General features: G+C 35.4%; 1 protein-coding gene across 11 annotated transcripts in view; it reads right to left on the reverse strand.

The window, feature by feature from the left end:
- Positions 1 to 21,669, reverse strand: part of pdlim5a (PDZ and LIM domain 5a) — a 244,895-nt gene that overhangs the window by 121,153 nt on the left and 102,073 nt on the right. For 6 of the 11 annotated variants that reach the window (XM_039751077.1, XM_039751075.1, XM_039751073.1 and 3 more), the window contains exons 3-5: positions 14,296 to 14,447; positions 3,518 to 3,554; positions 298 to 330 (exon numbers count right to left, since the gene is read on the reverse strand). In XM_039751077.1, coding sequence (XP_039607011.1) covers positions 298 to 330; positions 3,518 to 3,554; positions 14,296 to 14,447 — 222 coding nt within the window. Of the gene's footprint in view, positions 1 to 297; positions 331 to 1,286; positions 1,719 to 3,517; positions 3,555 to 14,295; positions 14,448 to 21,669 lie in introns of those variants that run through there. The other 5 variants (XM_039751080.1, XM_039751079.1, XM_039751078.1 and 2 more) reach the window with 2 other exon arrangements.

The raw sequence follows: 21,669 nt of genomic DNA on the forward strand, positions 1-21,669 counted from the left end.
ACCCACAAGCACGTGAGGAGAACTTCTAAACTCCACAGAAGTATCATCTTTCAATATATATACCATCACAAGATTTATACAGTCACAGAAAAAAAACCTAATCTGTCAAATTGGCCTATATTAGACAGACTTTGACTCTCATTTCCTAATGACTGTTGACAACACAGGTTTATTTATTTTTTTTTATTATTTCCATATTAAGATGAAGTAATTAAACAATATATAATAATTTTTATAGGAGTTTTAAGACACAAAACATAGGTCTACAGATGTGAAAGAATATACATTGAAAAGTACCTGGTTTTTAATGCATTGTGCTCTAGGCTTTTCCTAAGGGGAAATGCAGTTAAGTTACATGAACAATGAACTGATGCCAATATAGTAATGTGACAAAGCAGAAGGAACAAATGAAAAATAAACAAATATCTTGAATTAAACTCATACCAGGTAAACAGATGATGCTGATATAGAAAGCCCCGGCTAAGTTGTTTTTAATTAAGTATATGGTAACAGTGAATCACTTAAGTGTTCCTACAACATAAATCTCTTTTATGAAAGAAACCATGATGTGTGTGAGAAATGTAGAGTATGCAGCACAACCTAATTTTTGTGTTTTTTTTTGTTTTTTTTTTAAAATATTACACTTCTACTGGATCGCCTGTATAATTTAACCCAACTCCATTGGGTAAAATTTAGTGATGTCTTATGAATGTAAAACAGAGGCTGTATTAGACTGAAGAGTACATCCTCTCATACTTGACAGTAAAATTCCTTTGGGCCCATACTGACCTATCCAAAATGTTTCACCATGTACTGACTACTGCAGATACTCTGGCATTAGCAGTAGAGAAGCACAAAGTAAAATTATACTTCCCTAAAGCCACTTGTTAACAAGGCCTTGTTTTGGTTATTTAACAAAAGGGGCAATTAATACAGAATAAAAACATCACCACCACATTCTAAATCTTACACAACCTATAGTTACATTAACATGAAAATACATACATTTCAGCCTGTTAATATCAGCCGTACTCTTTCTTGATGAACAAAGAATGAGCCTATAATCCTTCAATTTTGAACTGAACTGAACCAGCTGATAGATACATCCTTTTTTCCCAGGCTGACAGAGTTTTCCCAGATGGATAGTGTTAGTGAGCATCTAAAATTTTAAAATACTTAATATTTTCAATAATGAAAAAAAAATTGGAACTAAATAATTAAGAATAAGCTGAACATGGATGCTCATAAAACTCTGTTATCAGATGTGAGGATATGAATTTACCTACCCATTTTGTTGTGAAGAAACTCCTTGGTTATCTTTTGGTCCTCTATGTTGAGTTTCTGCCACCTTGCCAATACTTTCATGAGAGTAAAGTTTGATGGGACTATTATAAACGGTGGCTTGCTTTGGAGCATTATTGGCATGATCAACGGGGGCATTAGAAGTGAGTGGTATTTTCAATTTATCCACACTTGTTGATGAAACATTTAGTGCAGTGGAGCTGGGCTGTGGTTTCATTTGTCCACTCTGGATGGACACAGAGTTTGAAGAGGAAGAATGGGCAGCTAGTGGAGGTGGTACAGCAGCCGGAACACAATGTCGGGGTGGGGCAAGAGAAGAATTAGTCGTAGGTGGGGTAAATGCTGACATTGCTGAAGGGATAGAAGCCACACTAGGCGATGATGATGATGAAATTGTGCCCCAAAAGGCTTGGCAGTCTTGTTGTAGGCGGCACCAGCTGCTGGTTTACTTTTAAATGGAACAGGAGAGGTGGAAGCAACAGGCACTGGCTTAATGATTTGTGGTGGCTCTTCCTATGCAAAACACAGAACATACATAACACATGCAGCAAACCAGTGTGATGCTTCTTAGTAGCTCTTTAAAATGTAATTATTCTAAATAAACTGAAATTTCTCTGTAAAAAAATCATATATTTTGAAGTGTAGATCTTAATTTATTTTATAATGACTGCTTTTAAGAAGCACCAGAGATAGGTTATTACATTTAACATGCTACTTATTAATCATACACAATGTAAACATAAACCACCATTAAAATGTGTACTAGACATGCCCATTTCATGCATTATTTTTAGTTGCATAATATACATAAGTAGTTTATTTTCAGTTAATATTATTGCCATTTTGGAAATGGCAATACTTGAATTAACAATAGTGACAAATTGAATTATAAACAGCATCACATCAAATGCATTAATTACACAAAATTTACATTTTTTTTTAGAAATGTTTAAAATGTTTCATTTGTTAAAGAGGAACCATCCATCCATTCATCTTCAAATCTGCTTATCCTGAGTAGGGTGGCAAAGAAGCTGGAGCCTATCCCAGCATACATATGGCACAAGGCAAAAATATTCCCTGACAGGGTGCCAGTCCATCATAAGGTGAACACACACACATACATAAGGGCCAATTTAGCAATGCCAGTTCATCCATCCTGCAGGTCTTTGGACTGTGCGAGGAAATAGGAACACCCGGAATAAACTCACAGGAACCACATGCAAACTCCATGCAGGGAACACCTAGAAAATTAATCCTGGTCATTTTGCTATAGGGCAGCGTGCTACCAGTGTGTCACCGCGCCACACCAATAAGAAACAAATTTACTTAATTAATCATATATTAGAACACAGCCCACTTGTATTAAGTATAAGGATACATAAACCATAAACAAATATTTACCAATAATTATTTTTTTTTCTTTTGGGGACTTAACAGAAATATCTCTTGTGGCATATATGGCAAACAATAAATTTTTGATTTTTCACATATACTTCACATGGTTTAATGTTTTCTTTTTAGAACAACATGTCTATTTTTAATACTTGTACATGACAGCAACTTTGTATTAGACATGCACTTCGACAACTCACTGTGACTTTATAAAATTTCACATCATTGTGAATATTCAGTATGCAGTATATTAGCATTAAGCATTTATAATTATGTCTTCTGTGGTTTAACAGACATTCCATGTACTAATATTATGGGTTCATAAAGGTCGAAATATAGGTCAAAAATCATTTTCAAAAAAAGTTATTTAATCCTGTGAGCTGGCACTGTCCTTGATGCTGCATAAAGTTTCATAGTCTTGTTAAAACATGTAAATTTTAATATTCCTAACATGTACTGAAAATAAAATGGAAGGGTTTATGTAAAATATAATTTGGTCAAAGGTTAAATTTAGTAATAAGCATTACGGATTGAACTAAATTTAAATCTAGGGAATCTAAAAATCAAGATTCTTGAAAGTTAAACAATGGTTTGTTCTACATAAAAACAAAGAAAATTATTCTGTTTAAAAACTGGAGTGTTAAATGTCAAAAAATGTGTGTTCACAGATATTTTTTATTTGAGACTAATCATACAGGGAGCACCCTATGATCCAAATTCTTCTACTGCACAGTTAAAGAAACCCACTTATTTGCATACTTATTGAAGGCTATTTAATAATGTAATAGTGTTTATAAAACTGTAATAATCTTAAAATACAGACCTGAGGCATTACAGTTGCCTTGAGAACATTTGAAGCTCTAGAAGAAAAAAAAGAAAAAAAAATTGTTATAAAGGTTAAAAACAAGTAATCATTGAAATTCTGATACATTAAATGACACATAATTAATTTACCATTATAAATAACATTTACATTGTGAAAGTGGCATACATACAAAAATATAATTATTTAAATATATTAAACAGAGAACATAAAAACCTAAATGTCTACTCCTGCCTTCACATGTTAGGGAGATTTTCAAAGTGCTGTTTGTGACAGTAAATGTTTTCAAAGTGTTCCTTTAATTTTCTTGAGCAGTTTATTTACAAATGTTTCCCAAATAAATAAATAACAAATAAATAAAATAAATAACAAAAATGTACACAGGCAAAAAACATATGTGGATTTTCAATATCTACATGTATGTGCTTGATGTAGGAATACAAAGTTGAAATACATTTAATTTAAATATAATTTTAATGCTGTTCTGTAAACAATGTAATCATAGCTCAATTTTACAAGGAAAGGTATAAAGCATATATGCAAGCTGGGAAGAAAATCTGTAATAAAGGTCTGTCTGATCTCTGACGTGGAATAGAAGAAAGCTAAAGCTACTAAGATAATGGCTCACTATGATATATATGTGAGTCCTGATATAAACAGTCAGTTTAAAAAAAAAAAAGAAAGAAAGAAGTTGTGGCATAACAGATAAACTTTTCTTCTTGACTGATTTATGACATTTTACTGTGTAGTTATATTGACTATAAATTATAATATTAAATGTACTTTATATACAACTTATTTTTCAAGATTTTTTTTTTTTGACGTAAATAAATGCTCTCATCTGCTCACCACTATTAAATTTTAGTCAAGTACTGAAAACCGAAATGCTGACCTTGAGTCTACAGCACCGATGCACTGTGTCAGAGAGTGGAATAGCAAGGATTTCAAAACTAATCTATTTCCAGTACCAAACAGCTGGTACCATCCTGGTCTCAAAAATTGGGTTTATCTGTACTTTTTCCATACCAGTATACCACACAAACCAATGACTTATCTATGAAGTGTTATAGTAATTTTACTGCATCTCTAATTTAGCAGGATCTGAATATTAGTATTGTTGAATCTGTATGCAACACGGGCTCTGTCTTTAGCACTGATTCAAAACAATCTTTTTCAAGTTAAAATGATTAATAAAATTAAAAAACAGCTTTTGTTATGCAGGAAAGAAATTCTTTTCAAGAATTATTTATCACAATGCATCATTGAATTTTCAGTTTATAGTTAACTCCAAATGATGCCATTAGAATCATTCCTAAAAACAAGGAAGAACAAGAGTATACTGTAAGACTGATTTTAAGTTTCCACATTGGCTTGTTAGAGGTTTTATTTTATAGATTTTAAAATTCTCCATGCAACTTTCTGTAAGAATGAACTTCCAAAAGAGAGACACCATACAGAATGAGGAGTTAATCCCTTAAATAAAATGGTTAAACCAAGAACACCATCCTTGCTGTTACAGGCCACTAGGAAGCTTCTGAAACAAGAAATACACACATAGACATCAGGGAAAGTCACAGTTAACATTGCTTTAACCTCCCCCACATACCCAAAAATGTGGACACAGAGAAATGGTGCTAACACTACTCAACTACAAATCTGTGGCAGATCTTTTAAGATATTCTCTCTTGACATTCTTGCCAATTACCCAATCTTTCATGAGTAAGCATGCATAAGTTAAATGTTTTTGTTTTACAGAGATATACATAACTCTAAGAAAAAATTCTTAGGTTCATTGGTCAATGTGTAATTATGTAAAACACACATCTGTATATTTTCACTTGAAGGACAAGACAAAACACATTTGTCCCTGGGGGAGTACAATGTCAACGCGGATATTAACACAAGCTGTACCAGACTATAAATCCAGCAGAGAAAGCAGAGCTATTCTCTTTAAATCAAGAGCAACTAATATGATGTTGCAGATGGAGAACACATTCATAGGGAAAGTTGCCTTAAAGCAGACATTCTGCAATAACATTTAAAAATGTCCTAAGTGTAGGTTTGAATAAGTCTACATCTGGTGAAAATCTATATATATTAAAAAAAACTTCTGTTTTCTGCCTAACTAGCAGTGACAAAATTAGTGTTTTGCACTAATTCATAAATTAAAGAGAATAATGTTTCTGTAGTTTTGGTCTATGAAATGTAATCAGCGTGGGAAGGAGAAAGAAAAAAGATCCACAAATGAATGATATGCCATGCCTTTTGGAGTTTCTTAGGTCTTTTGCACAGAACAGATAAACACATGGGCCTGAATTTACTGCATGCAGCCTGACACAAAATATTTAATGTTTAGACATTATCTTAATTTACCCGATATAATAAAAAACTGTCAATATTGCAGAATACAGCTTAGAATGACATTATTTTCTATGGAAACTCAGGTAAAATGTTTTATGCTATAATGCTGCCTGGTTTAAATGGTAACATCTTTTGAAATCATGGCCTATGCCAAGAATTAATCGAAAATATATTAAAATAATTTACAAACTTTTTTTTAGCCTATAAGCAGTAATTTATATTTAAAAACTTATCAGACCTCTCCAGTAGGTAAATATATTTTCTTGCATTTATCCTTAGGCAAACTCTGCCTGAAGTGATTTTGTAGGAATGTGATGTCCAGACAGATAAATAAACCCAATATTGATGCTATTCTGTTTAAAATTAAGAGTCATTTGCATGAAAAAATGCCACTGTAGGCATTTTGTGACACAGTCTATGAAAAAGAAATTTCTCGTGCTCTCTCAGAAAAAAAGAAATGGCTGTGATAGGCTAAACAATTTCATTTGAACTCAGTCCTCTGGAATTGTGTAAAATGCAAAAATGAGTAATTAACTTTTGTCAGCTTCCCATTATTGTCCTTGGAAATAATCTTACATGCAAAATGCCATAGAACTGGGATAATAAACTCAAGTGTACTGTAGGTGTGCACAATGCACAACCTTCAGGCACATGGGTGGGTAGTAAAAGTCAACAGGTCTAAGACTGATTTACAAATACGTCAATGTGCATGGATACCTATGTTTATCTGTGGTTTTAAATTAAGATGAAAAGCTTTAATTCCATTATGCATCTCTGTGACATGCTGGTTTTACCCCCCTCGCTTCATGTTTACAGTATTATGTCACACAACAATCCAAAGTCAAAAAGTCCATTTTATATCTGGTAGCTCTAGCCTATCTTATCCATTTTTGCTCATGAAGACTGCAATCTCTTCATGAAGAATAAAAAACATGAGCCTGATGAGGCACATCAGCATTCTTTGATATTAACAAAGCAAATACATTTTCAGATAAAACCCAGAAACATCATTCTACTGGCCCTTTGTTTTGTATCCTGCTGAAATTGTCCCTGAAAGGTATTTTAAAATGAAACTAGGATGCTCTAGACTTTGAAGAAGAGATGTGTTCAAGGTTAATTTTTAGAAATGTTTTGATACTAGTTACCCTTTTAAACTATGGGCACTAAGGGAAATATTAGAGCCAAAAGGAGTGTGTTAACCATGAAGGAAAGAATTTGCTAGTTCTTGTTAAATTATACTGTCTAGTGGAGAAGTTAAAGTCAAAAAGAATAAACTGCACAGTAACATAAAAAAGAAACATTAAAATATCATTCAAATTCAAAATAATGGTAAATTCTATAAATGTTCTGAGCGCAAACAGTGGTCAGCACAGTCAGCATCAATAGACAAGATTATATTTTTTATTATTATAAAAAAAGGTTAGTTCAAAAAACAACTTGAAGGAGGCAAATGTAAAATTCAGACCAAAACAACTTCTTAATGTTTAACATGTCATACTTTCTTATATGTCTACAAATATAACAAATATCACTTCTCTCACATACTATGTAATTATCTGTTTCAAAACAGACTTTTAAAAGAATGTGATAATAAATATGGCTTTTAGAAATCAGATATATATGTTGCGTAAACTTGCACAATACTCCAAGATCTAAAATAAAGTAACAAAACCCAAACAGTTTGGTAAAGAGCAGTATAGGGAAAATGTTTTGATTTTCTCAAAAAATAAAACATTCCCCCTGCAAAAACAATTTGCATTCCATTCTAAGACTCTTCCCAAGTGTATTAAAAAGAATACTCCCTTTTTACATAAAAAAATATTTGATTAAGCATAGCATAATGTTTCCAAAAGCTATATGTATTTTAGTAAAAATATGTACTTTTCTTCCAAGAGCAATGTCTCATTGTTAATGTTTCATTTATCAAAGTCAATATGTTACCGTGGCATTATGAGTTTGTCTGGAATTACCCTTTCTTTGTTATTTATCAAATATTAAAGGCTGTCAGTCAGTCATTACCCAACCCGCTATACCCTAACACAGGGTCACGGGGTCTGCGGGAGCCAATCCCAGCCAGCATAGAGCGCAAGGCAGGAACAAATCCCCGGGCAGGGCACACACATATACACACACACCGAGCACACACAAGGGACAATTTAGGATCGCCAATGCACCTAACGCACATGTCTTTGGACTGTGGGAGGAAACCGGAGCACCCGGAGGAAACCCACGCAGACATGGGGAGAACATGCAAACTCCAGGTGAACCCAGGTCTCCTAAGTGCAAGGCAGCAGCGCTACCACTGCGCTGCCCCCAGTTAAGTTCTCCTTATTGTGAAATTACAAAGTCAACAAAGATCATACTAAAATAACTTTCTTGGAAATCAAAATTAGATTTATCCAAATGAACAGATTAGTTTGCAATAGGTGTCTGAAGCAGGATTTTTTTATCAGCTACAGTACATTAAGTGTGCCATATAAAGTATCATGGCTGCTAGTGGTGTGCTTCAAAACAGATGACTGTACTATTCTAAGAATAAGAGATAAGGATTCAGAAAATGAATAGTATTTACTAGGATAAAACAGCTAAGTGAATCCCTCCCAAGACAGTGCCTCAATAAAAGGAAAGTGAATTCTAAAAGAATGCCTAAAGCTTTTCCAGGATTTTAAGTCGTATAATGTATCCTCTAAGGAAATTACCAAATAATATAAAAATTTCTAGGATGGCTACAATACATAACGCTATAAGTAAAAAGAAGTGTAGCGCTCTTGTAATAATCTGTACTTCAGCATTTGTGGGGTTTCTGTTAGCTGACCATTCTTTCTGACCTCTGTCATCAGCAACATCTTTTCACCTACAGAAATGACAATCAGTTGATTTAATTATTCATTCATTCATTTACTGACTTATTTAAATTACACTATTCTTTATAAAGTCTACAGACATTTAGCAAATTAGAATCCTAGGTGGGCATGTTCCTGGGATGCTGAAACCACCACATTAGGAACCAGCAATCATGACAAGTCTCTTGGATCTTGAACATTGTAATATTTGGTTTTCAACAGATAAACTTTTTGGTCATGTCTGTATGCCATATATAATGAAAACATCAATCTTTTGCATCATCAAGCAGGTGTATTTAAAGATGAGGCCACTTATAAGATTCTGTGTTGTAATGATTGGGTATTGTGGTGCCCATATTTTAATGTTTGTTTAAATTTCTGTTTTTACCCCAATACAGCTTTTTTTATGGTACAGCAACAATTAATTTTCATAGCCTTATGAAGTAGTGTAAGACACAGATACCTAGGAACATTTATACTGTACACTAACAGAAGTATGCAGAATATGTAAGTAGAAATAGACATAACTTGAGTACACAAGTTTAATTTTAAACAAACATTAACCGATATAAACCAAATTTAAGTGGTTTTGTGTATTTTCACACAGAACACCATAATACACTACAACCCACCACCTTATTACTTTTAAAAATTTGTTTAGATTCAATTTTATTATCATTGTACAGGTTCAATGAAATGCAGTTTATAGTGGGTGCAAATAGTACATTAACATGTAATAAATAGTAAGGTGTAATAAGGCAGCATAAAAATGAGAATATATATTTATATAATTTAATTTCCAGGCAGTAGTACTGTATATAAAAGGAAGAGTATATATATGTGAATACTGACCAGTAGTACAGACATATGGTAAGAATAAATATAGATATATGAAATATTTTTATACACATTGTGAACTGGGACCCAGACACAGTTAGACGAACAACATAGTTTCACCACACACCGTTTATTTTACAATAATATTTACAAATTTGTGCTCACGTGCACCCCCAGTGCCTCCAGCACCGTTCCCCCAAATGTCCAGGCCACACAAGTCTAATGCCTCTCTCCTGGCCGCCTCCCTTCCTCTCTCCAGCTCTGTCCTCTTCCACCCGACATCCACTGCTGACTGGAGGGAGACAGCCCCTCATATGGGAACCCGGATGGGCTCCTGCTGCTTTCTGGCAATCAGTCATAGCCACACCCCAGTGTGGCGGTAGTGCCAGCTGCGCACCCGGAAGCCGTCCGGGTGTCCCCTGTCATCTTCCCCCCACCACTTCCTGGTGTGGCGGAAGTGCTGGGCTCCAGGGATATGCAGGCATTGGGGCGCCACCTGGCGGTGGCCACGGGTCCCTACAGGGCTGGGCTTCCATGCCCTGTACCCGAGGCCCCCAACATAACCAGAAAGGACGCCCCCTCGCGGTCTGGAGGAGGCACAAGCCCTCCTCCGGTCCTCCTGGGCGTCCCGGCCGTGGACCACAACATATAGAATAGATACTGTATATGTAAATAGGTGAAAACATACGCAGAGCACAGTTCAAAGTTATTGATATTTAGAAAGGTCAGCTACTGAGTGGTAAAGGTTGAGAGTTCAGAATTGTAAAGGTGTTATGAAAGAAACTGTTCCTGAGCCTGCTGGCTTAGGAACAAAGGCTCCTGCACTGCCTCTCTGGTGGGAGGAAGGTAAACAGTCTATGGTTGGTGTGTGAGGCATTCTTGATGATGCTGGGAGCCTGTTTCAGACATGGTGTATGCTTCAAGTCAGCAATAGTCGGCAGCAGGATGCCAATAATGTGTTATCTGTTTACACCACCCACTGCAGGGCCGTGCTGTGAGCTACAAAGCAGTTGCCATATCATATCGTAATGCAGTTTGTCAATATGTTATCCACAGTGTAGCGGAAAAAGTTCAACAGAATCTGAGGAGGCAGACAGGTTTTCTTTAGTCTGCTCAGAAAGTAATGTCGAAAGTAAAGTTGTTCTGTTTTCTTTAACCAGACTGGAAGCATTTATTGCCCAAGAAAGGTCCTCAGAGGTGTGGACACCCAGTAATTTAAAGTTGGAAGCACACTGAATGCATTGCTGACTGTAATAATTTCTTGCAGTAATTTAATGAATAAATTTGTTATTTTTTAAAGTCAGTTATTTCTTCACAATGGAGGCATAATTTGCCACTTAAAATTATGTTCCAAAGTAAGCTGTAAATATTGTAAAGCCGATTATCCAATGGGTTTTAAGAAGGAAAAAAAGCACAAAACAAAAAATTGTTGGGACATTTGGCCATTGTGACTGTGCACTTTATTCTACCCTTTTTTCTTCTCTGCATCATCTTTTGGACCAGGAACATGGATTCACATTGGGAAGACATCACCACTGATATTATAGAATGTGGATGCACAGCTGCAAATTGCTGTGTCTGTTCCTCAGACAACTATGTGGTAATAACTGAAAAGGGCACACTTATTATCACTTATATTCTTCAATTTTCATCTACGTGTATGGCTGATGCCTTTATCCAAGGCTGCTTACAACGTTCGAGATAAAATTGATTTATTATTTTTCCCCAAGTTGGAGCACAGACAGATGAAGAGACTAGCCCATTGTCACACTATGTCAGCAGCAGAATTTCAATCCTCACCCTCAGGATTTAAAGTTTAAAGTCTTAACCCCTATACAACACTGCCTGTTTTTATTACATGAAAGCTTATTTCATTATTTCACAAAGGTATTTCCCCCTGCTGCTAGACTGAAAATGTATGTTTGGGCTTCAGAGAGCGAGAATATTGTAATGACCAAGAATTCTGTGCAAGACATTTTACACTTATTGCTGGTGAAGTGGCCCTAAAATGACTTTCAGGTTTCTTCCATGCATGCATGCCACCTGGTTCCGCCCTTACTCCGCTTGCTGGAGGCTACACATCAGGGATATTGGGCTCTAGAAGCTAGGAGACAATTCCAAAGTGCTCTCTAAGTGGTGTACTGTTTCAGTCTGTTATTACAAATCATGAGAGCTCATAACAGTTGGAAAAATAGAATGGCACAAGCAAAATTAAGATTATAAACAGAAACTAGCTTAGTGCCTGGGACTAGTTAGAGTTGTCATAACTTCATCCATGATGAAGGCTTTGAGCAGACAACTGAACAAATAATGTATTCTTACCTTCAAGAAAAATAATTCCAAGAATCAATTATAAAATGATTTCTAATTTCCTTTCATTATGCAAAGGATGCCTCATAAACACGCAAGTCATATTTTCTTACATATAAATCTTTGTAGCTTCAAACCGGACATATCTTATAAGTTTTAAGTCTTTTTCATTTATGTATGGACCCATGTAACCTTCTGTCCCATTGTAAGTTGCATGACCAGATAAGGTACATTTAAAATTTATAAAAAAAAAATGCTTCATTTTAGAACGCAATTTTATTTGGCAAATTAATACATACCATGAATCTGAAGAAATAATTTCAACTTGAAAAATACCAAACTTTTCCTTGAAGCGACCTGTTCGCACACAGTTTGATAACTGTTTGTACCATATATTTAAACTTGTTCAATCTATGAATGAACATCAATCACAGTAATTAACAAACGAAACTTAGCATCTCTTAAATAACAAAGGTTGTTTTTTATCTTTCCAAGAAATAAGTTGCTTTTAACAATTGCTAGGGTTATTTTTATGCTAATAAATCTCAGTACAGTATGCACAAGCTGTGACTACAGTCTCTTAAATATATAGCAGGTGGTTTAAATGCGGCTTTACATCTCTAAAATCCATAACTCTAAAAATGTTATTTTCAAAGCATCTTATTCCTTCTAATGCTTATACAAAGCCTGACCTTTACATGCAATTGACAGAAAAAATGCAATGGCTTACATCTGAGTACCAGTTCACTATACTTTTTTTTCTTCTTGCAAATACATATGCTCATAATAAGAAATTTTTAATTTAAATTAAGCTGGTAATGTGATTTGAAGCTTAAAAACAGGGTGATTGTATAGGATGGTCCAGATCTAATTATGCAGCATTTAATGCAATGCAGGAAAACAATACAAGACAAAAGAATTGTTCGAAATATCTTGTAATAAATGAAAATGGACTTACATTGAATTAATTTACTGATTTTCCATGTAATGTCCCACTTGTCCTCCTCTCAGTTGGATACAGGTAATAAACTTAATAAGTTATAGCGTAATGAAAATTGCATAATTAGATCTGGACCACCCTGTAGTACAAAGCTATAACAACCCTGAGTGCGAGTAAAAATAAAATGTTACAATATTTTTTCAAAAATGTTGCACTATTCATACATTTAAAACAAGTTCAACTTATGATGAAGAATCAAAATAAAGATAAACATACCATAATACTGTAGTTAAACTATATTTTATTTTGCCCAAGATTGTGGCATTGTTTAGCATACTTAAAGAAACTAATTATTCAAAATAAAAGGGGCATTTGCCATACTCTTGAGTGAATTGTAAGAGGTAATACAAGATTGTATTATCAGAAAGCGTCTCTACGTTTCCATTATGGTTTCTAAAGACTGACGAACTCCATATAAATGGCTATAGATTTTCCAGCTTAAATCCCTCTCAATTAATAGACTATGGCCTTGAACTTTATGAAATTTCCTCACTGTCTCATACCTAAAAGTGTACATACTTTAGTTGGTACAATACAAGTCAGAAAAATCAGTCTGATTACAGATGAAGTGGAAAGACCTTTTTCAAGTTCAATGGTTGGGCTCAGCATATCAAGTTTTATATTATTATTGCACACACAACTTCAATTTAATCACCTAGATAGCCTGCCAGCAGAATCTAAATATCAATTTCATTCATTACTAGGGGCATTTTCGATGTACATGATAAATGTCCTCCTGAAATATACAAAACCACATTGGTGAATGACAACATCAAATACTTTTATTAGCTTTATTATTATTTAGATTTTTATTAGCACATTTAATTTTATAGGGCTTTTTTGACAGAGAAATATTCTTCTCCATTTTCTGTTTCTAACATTATAAGGCTAAAGCTCCCAAGTGTATTGATAAGATGGAGTACAAGCTCTGAAATGAAAAATGACTTTGAAGAATCTTAATGTGGAGACTGAAACAAAGTCTCAAAGTATAGAGTACTCCAGTGTTTTTGCTATTGTTTCCCTCTGTCCCATCTTTATTGCACAACCACCTCTATTTATAAACATCAGCTTTCCTTACTAATTATTCTCTAAAGATAACATTTTATACAGGAGTGGGCAAAGGCATGTTTGCAGTTGTGAGTATACGAAACACAATTTATTCTTGTATTATTATTTATTAATATTTGTGTTATACATGTGTATTTGTCTTATTTCTCTTCATCTTATTCTTATTGTTATTATTAAAGTGTGCTTGTGTGTAGCAATGGTAACCTGTATGTCTTTTTACATAAGTACAACTGTAAACTTACTATTGCCCATCCCTAAATGTGTGTGTGTGTGCATCTATATAAAAATTAAAGACTAAATTAGTAGAAAGAGAGTTTCGTAGAACAGAGAAAGACGTGTAATATGTAGGCAGCACTCACTTTTGTAAAGTCATGCTCAATGATCCGGTACAAGATTTGATTTTGTTCTGGGCTTCAAGGTGAGTCATTGTTTCAGAGCTGATTCCATCGATTGCAAGAACCACATCTCCAACAGCAATGTTTGCCAAGGCTGCCTTTCCTCCTTCAGTTAACTATACATATATATAAAAAAAACAAAAAAAAACAATGGAGCATAACATTCAGTAATACATTTTGAAATTATTGATTTTAAATCTTGTTTAATATATTTATATTATTATAAAATATTTATTTGTAATATACAAAGAATGGTAGATTTGTTAGTGAGCTTCAGCAGCATGGTTCAATTCTTTTTTATATGAAAAAAAGGCAAGAGGAACTTGACTTTCCAACTTATCTACTTTAATAACTCATTAACACATAGTAAACTTTCTAAACCCTTCATTCCAGCTGTTTCAGGGTAACATATTAATTGTGCCATCTAACTGAATTTGTCCCCCCACACTCGATAAGAGAATGCTTTTAGAGTATTGATTGTAGCAACATTATCTCCTCTACCTTTTGTGCATGATACACTTTGAAAAAAGTAACTGGAAAGAAACAGGAATGTTGACAAAAAAAATCTTCAATACCAATATCCAATGAACAGTTACATGAATAACTGTGTTACTTAACTTTGATATGTGGGAGCAGATATAACTATATTAAAGGACTAGCTTACAAAGATCGCATAAATACAAAAAAAAAAACACACACACACACATGATTGAGAAATTAGAATAAACATGCAAGTAAGCTTGAATGTAAGCATGTTTTCCAATTTCCTAAAAACAATATTGACCACTAAACAAAGATGTTCTGTCCTTCCACCACCACTCAAATTTTTTATGTAAAAAATATATATCAGAATTGAATTACTCTTGTGATTACGAAATAACACACTGAAAAATTAAACTAACACTTGGTGATAGGACACTAAAAGTGCTTTAGCACTTGGCTGTAGCCAATATATTCAATGTGAAAGGAAGATGGAAAAACAGCATTCTTCTAAAGTGAAAGGGCATTACATAAACATGCTGGAATTACCAATGAAATTACTTTAGAGCCTGTCCAAAAACAGATAAATGACAAAGCCAATCTCCTATAATAGGAAACATGAGGAGGAATGGGTTTGTGCAGTATTTCTGTACAAGATCATACACATAATGATAAATGTTTCATTATTTTAATAAGCACACTTTCAGTATAATTTATATCCCTAATTTACTTATTTCCTTTGTTTTGTTACTTACCAGCACATATATATAATATTTAAGACAAATATGGGTCACCATCAAGCTGACAAAACTGGTAATTAAAATATTATGAAAGGAGTATTTTTAATCAGGGTGTTTTTATTTACAAACTGTATGAAAAATGTAACTGGTTTAAAGATAGCTTAAAAGAAAATACTAATTTCAAAAAAAATTTGCATACATTGGTGGGCAAGTTGTGCTAATGTGAATTGTGGGGCTCACTAAATTATGACATAGTGATCAACTTGGCCAGTATCATCATATTTAAACATTTTATTATCCTTATCCTTGTCATTATCTTTTTAAAAGGTGGGTAAATTCTTTTGATTACATTTTTTTCTCAACCTCCTGTATTTATTTCTTTTTTTAAACACAACATATTTGTATCTGGGTTTGCTTTCTTCCTTGTGTACAATACTGTATAGTTAGGCTGGACTGGATTTAGTGAATTCAATGAATTAATGAATGAATGGAAGGATGGAAAACATTAACTTAAATTTGTTTCTGGACAGTAGTTATTTTTCAAATACAAAATGTGATGAGGCAGTTAACACTTGTTTTAGATTGACTCAAACAGTTGTGCTTTTTAGCAATTTTAACACAGCTCTGAAAGATTTTTAATAATTTATTTTTACATAGTGTGCTATTAAAGAAATGTGGTAAAGTTACTGAGGCAATTTTTTCAGCATTAAGTTATGTATAGCATATAGTGCAGGTTCAGTAATTGATGGCATCTGAATAATTTAGTATTCATTAATTATATTCTGTAATGCATAAAAAAATCTGATTACCTAAGAGTAGGTAAATATATTGCCTAATAATAAACAGTACTCATGGGTAATGTAGTGAATATTATTGCTCCTGCCAACCCTTTCAAAAGTGCGACCATTGCTACTGTCAAATGTCCCTTCTTTTGTACTGTATATGCACTACGTGTCTATATAGTCTGACATGTAAAATTTGACAACTAGCTACAAAGAACATGGTTTTGAACAGGGACACATACCAAAGAATTAATCATAAATTGTAAAGTATTGTCTGGCATTAATTTTCGTTTGAATGTGATTAACTGAGGCAAACAGTGTCATACAGAGGGAGGTATATAGGAATAGCTAACTTATTGAATCAGACATGTCTAGGAGGATGTTTGAATTACTTGACTTCATAAGGTACAGGGTAGTACCTAATCCAAGGTAAACTGCCTACTTCTTGAACAGATGGACACTGCTACAATGCAAGTGAGACACATTTTACAAAACATTCAGAAGATAACTCAACAGATGGCTAAAACAAAAAAGGGATAAACTGCATATGTTATAGACATATCTAGAGTTTTCTACAATCCCTGTCGTATCAAGACACAGAAAGCATTTTTTCTACTCTTCAATGAATGGCTGTTGTTTAAGCTAAAATGAAAACCAAAATAAAATTATTCTCTATAATAAAAGCTACTGTAAATCACTCATGTTAAAATTTGAAATTGAAATGATGAAAACATCATAAACTAAACTGAAAAAAAAACTGAAAATGAACTGACAGATGAAAAAAGTATAGATATAAAAACAAATTTTAACAGCTAAACTAAAATAATCTCGAGTCATCATCTGACAATATATAAGATGTATATTTTTTCTATAAAAATATTTTATTCCATGACTCCCTTCAACATTGTTAAGTTGTCAAATAAAACCTAAAACAATTATCAGTTTATCCATCCATGTTCCAAATCTGCTTATTCTAGCTCATAATTGTGGGTCTGGAACCCAGCTGCACTCAGTTAAAAAAAACAGAAAAACAAACATCAAGGGGCACACTAATACACTCACACACCCACACTATCTATACTAATAAAAAGCAAATCCCTCACTGACTGGCTGATCACTAATTCTCCAACTTCTCCAAGGCTGAAATTTGGCAGGCTCATTCCCTACAGCTTACTTACAAAAGTTAGGCAGGTCTCATTTCGAAATTCTACGCGTCATAACTGGAACCTACTTATGTACATATATACCGGCCATAGCCAGCAGCTCGGTCACCGTGTGAGGCAGAGTTGCGTCCCTCATCGTCATGCTTCCCACGTAATTGAGTGCCTGCCCATATAAGGCCGTCCGTCAGCGGCAATCCAATAGAAACACTCTGCCGCTAAATATTCGTGGGTGAAGGACTGTGCTTATGGAAACAAAGATGAGATGGTCAGGGTGGTGTTTGCAACAAACTCAGCGAAACTGCAAGAGAAACGTTTAAGTGCCGAGTCTTAGCTAACATTAAATAAAGCCATGGACATCGCACGAGATAGCAGAAGCACAGCTGAGAACCTTCGATGCATGTACTCCGAGCAGCTCATGTGAACTGACTGTGAACGCAGTACGCAGAGAACAAGGAAGAGCTCCAAAGAGTGTAAAACAAAAAACGGATTACACAATTCAGAAGGCAGCAAAAGAATATAAAGCGAGTGACACATACAAGCATATTCATAAGTGCAGCTACTGTGGAAACAAAGCACACGGTGAAAAAAGTCAATGAACAGCTAAAGGAAGACTGTGTAAAAAAACCAGTGCATACAGTGTGTGATGTCTCAAAGAAAGAAGAAGACGAGCTGTTTATTGATGCAGTAAGAAAGGAATCGATGAATGAAACCTGTTATCTTTACAACGGTTGACAAACACGGAATCTAACTTGAACACAACACATCCTCCAAATACGAACCTGATTGAAAGAAATAATGATAATCAAATCATAACAGTCACAAAACAATTACATTGAAAATCATGTTACATTATTTTTAAAAATGTTCCCTTTTCTTTTTCAGAACTTCTTCAACACACTACTTCTCCACTGCGAAGCGTGAGTATTTTGCTATATATATATATATCTATACTAATAAAAGGCAAAGCCCTCACTGACTCACTCATCACTAATTCTCCAACTTCCCGCGTAGGTGTAAGGCTGAAATTTGGCAGGCTCATTCCTTACAGCTTACTTAAAAAAAGGCAGGTTTCATTTCAAAATTCTACGAGTAACGGTCATAACTGGAACCTAATTTCGTCCATATACAGTATACAGCCATAGTCTGCAGCACAGTCGCAGTGTGAGGCGGAGTTGCGTCTTGCATCATCACACCTCCCACATAATTGAGTGCCTGCCCATATAAGGTAAATATTCACGGGTGAAGGACTGTGCTTAGCATATTCATAAGTGCAGCTACTGCGGAAACCCTCCCTCAGCGAAAGTGAAAAAGAAACTTTTAAGTGGCGGGTCTGAGCTAAAATTAAATAAAGCCATGGACATCGCAAGATCACACAAGATACTCGCGAGATACAAGTTTAATCCGATGGTTGTGCTGCTTCCAGACATGTATTTTCGTGTTAAAGCATTTGACCAATCACATTTCAGCCATCATTTGTTGCCAGGCAGAGAGGCCTTCACAATCCGTTCTGCAGGCCCTCTAACACAGAATAAATGTCGATGAAACTGTTGCTTCAGCCAATCAGATTTTGAGTTGGTGTCAGTAGGGCCCTCTACCAGGCATACGGCAACATCACCGTATTCAGACCCATTGATTGGATAGAAGTCGATATGAGGAACTCTACAAGGCCACTGAATGCACCGCAGGCACTCCGAGCGCAAGATCCTTGCACGAACTACTGCCAACTCCATGGCAGGATTCTGGACAATATTATTTGCCAGACACAGACTAGATTTCAAGACCACGAAAAACTGATGTTTGTCACGCTCCTCAACCCCCAGAAGTTTCGGGAATACAAGAAAAATTTCCCGCATGCAGCCTTCTCCAGTTTAACACAAGAGCCACGCAGCAGTTTTTGATCTGTCTCAGCAAAAACAGAACTGACTGTAATGTATGTCATGGATGATTGTTGCAGGAAAATCTCCCACTGATCTCCTTGACTTCCTTCATCAGAAAAATCTGAATGAGAGCACGGGGCAGCTGTACACATTGTTATATTTGGCGGTGACCATTCCCGTGTACACTGCTTCTGTCGAGTAGACATTTTCAGCCCTAAAGCGAATTAAAACTTATGCCAGAAATACGACAGGGCAGGTTCGACTTTCAGCATTAGCTTCGATGGCGATAGAAAGGGACTTTTTGATGGAACTGAAGCGCACGGATAATCTATACGACAGAGTAATTGAACTGTTTTTGAGGAAAGAGAGAAGGATGGATTTTGTTAACAAATAATCTGAATTTTTGGTGAGTAAAATGTTGCTATTTTCCTAAATAATATTGCAAGTTTATGAGTTATTATTGATGCTTATGTGTGTCGCGACTGTAGCTGCAGTAGAAAGGAACTTGTTCACCCCTGGTTTGTCTGTTCAATAAAGGCATTTATTGTGGGTACAGGAGTTATCTATCTGTGATGCAGCGGCACTTTATACTGTATTTCTGCATATTAAGATAGTTTTTATAACCATAAATTAGTTTTTGAGGGGCGGGTTGATTCAGACGGAGCACTACTGAAGGCCTAGTTGTCAAATGCACGGCTCGCCACTGGGATGATACGTAAATTTCATGAACATTACAACCCGAAAATAAACAAAACTGTAGAGAGGTTCAGATTATACTTCTCCCAGTGGGTCTCTCTAAATCCTCCGTGCGGGAACAATATCATGAGGCTTAAGAATCTTATTGCGTAGTGAACTCTTCAATGAATGAAACCTGTTATCTTTACAACGGTTGACAAACACGGAATGTAACTTCAAAACAACACGTCCTCCAAATACGAAACTGATTCAATGAAATAATGATAATCAAATCCTTGATGACAGCAACACTCCTAACAGTGACAAAACAATTACATTGACAATCAGGTTATGTTATTTTTTAAAAATGTTTCCTTTTCTTTTTCATAACTTCTTTAATACACTACTTCTCCGCTGCGAACCGCGGGTATTTTGCGATATATTTGTATATATACCCCGATCTACATACTGTAAAATAAACGAACCACATGCCATTGTGTTAGCTGACTTGCTGACCAACCACAAGCGTTACCTGGTAGGTAACCACTCATACAGTCAGATTGTGATTCAGACTACGAATGCCTTGAATGTAATTACCCCGATCTACATACTGTCAAATTAACGAACCACATGCCGTGGCGCAACGTAAGAGGCTTCGCCTCTGAAGCTGACACCTGAGGTTCGATTCCCAAGAGGCAGTGCAGTGAGTGTGTACGCCTGATGAGCCCAGAATTAGGGCGAAACACGTGTCGCGTACTCTTTTGCATTATTTGACACTAAAAACTATTTCAACCATTCTATGATCTGCTTCTTGCAACTAAAAGAGGACACCGTGGCAGACGTTAGCCAACATGCTGACCAACCACAAGCATTACCTAGTAGGTAACCACCATTACAATCAGAATGTGATTCAGACAATGAATGCCTTAAATGTAATTACTCCGATCTACATACTGTCAAATAAACGAACCACACACCGTGGCACAACGTAAGAGGCTTCGCCTCTGACGCCGAAGGTCGAGGTTCGATTCCCGAGAGTGAGTGTGTATGCCTGATGAGCCCATAATTAGGGCGAAACACGTGTCGCATACTCTTTGCATTAATTGACAGTAAAACTATTTCAACCATATATATGTGTGTATCTGTACTAATAAAAGGCAAAGCCCTCACTGACTCATCACTAATTCTCCAACTTCCGGTGTAGGTAGAAGGCTGAAATTTGGCAGGCTCATTCCTTACAGCTTACTTACAAAAGTTGGGCAGGTTTCATTTCGAAATTCTACGCGTAATGGTCATAACTGGAACCTATTTTTTCATCCATATACTATAATAGACTTCTGCTAAATGGCCGTGGGAGGCGGAGTTACGCCTCTCACGCAATTTAGTGCCTGCCCATATAAGGCCATCCGTCAGCGGCAATCAAATAGAAACACTGCCGCTAAATATTCACGGGTGAAGGACTGTGCTTATGCATAGGAAGATGAGATGGTTAGGGTGGTGTTTGGCACAAATTCAGCGAAACTGCGAGAGAAACTTTCAAGTGCCGGGTCTTAGCTAACATTAAATACATCCGTGGACATCGCACGAGATGGCACCAGCACAGCTGACACAGTGCACGGAC

Source organism: Polypterus senegalus, chromosome 4, assembly GCF_016835505.1.
Source record: "Polypterus senegalus isolate Bchr_013 chromosome 4, ASM1683550v1, whole genome shotgun sequence".
NCBI classification, from domain to species: Eukaryota; Metazoa; Chordata; class Cladistia; order Polypteriformes; family Polypteridae; genus Polypterus; species Polypterus senegalus.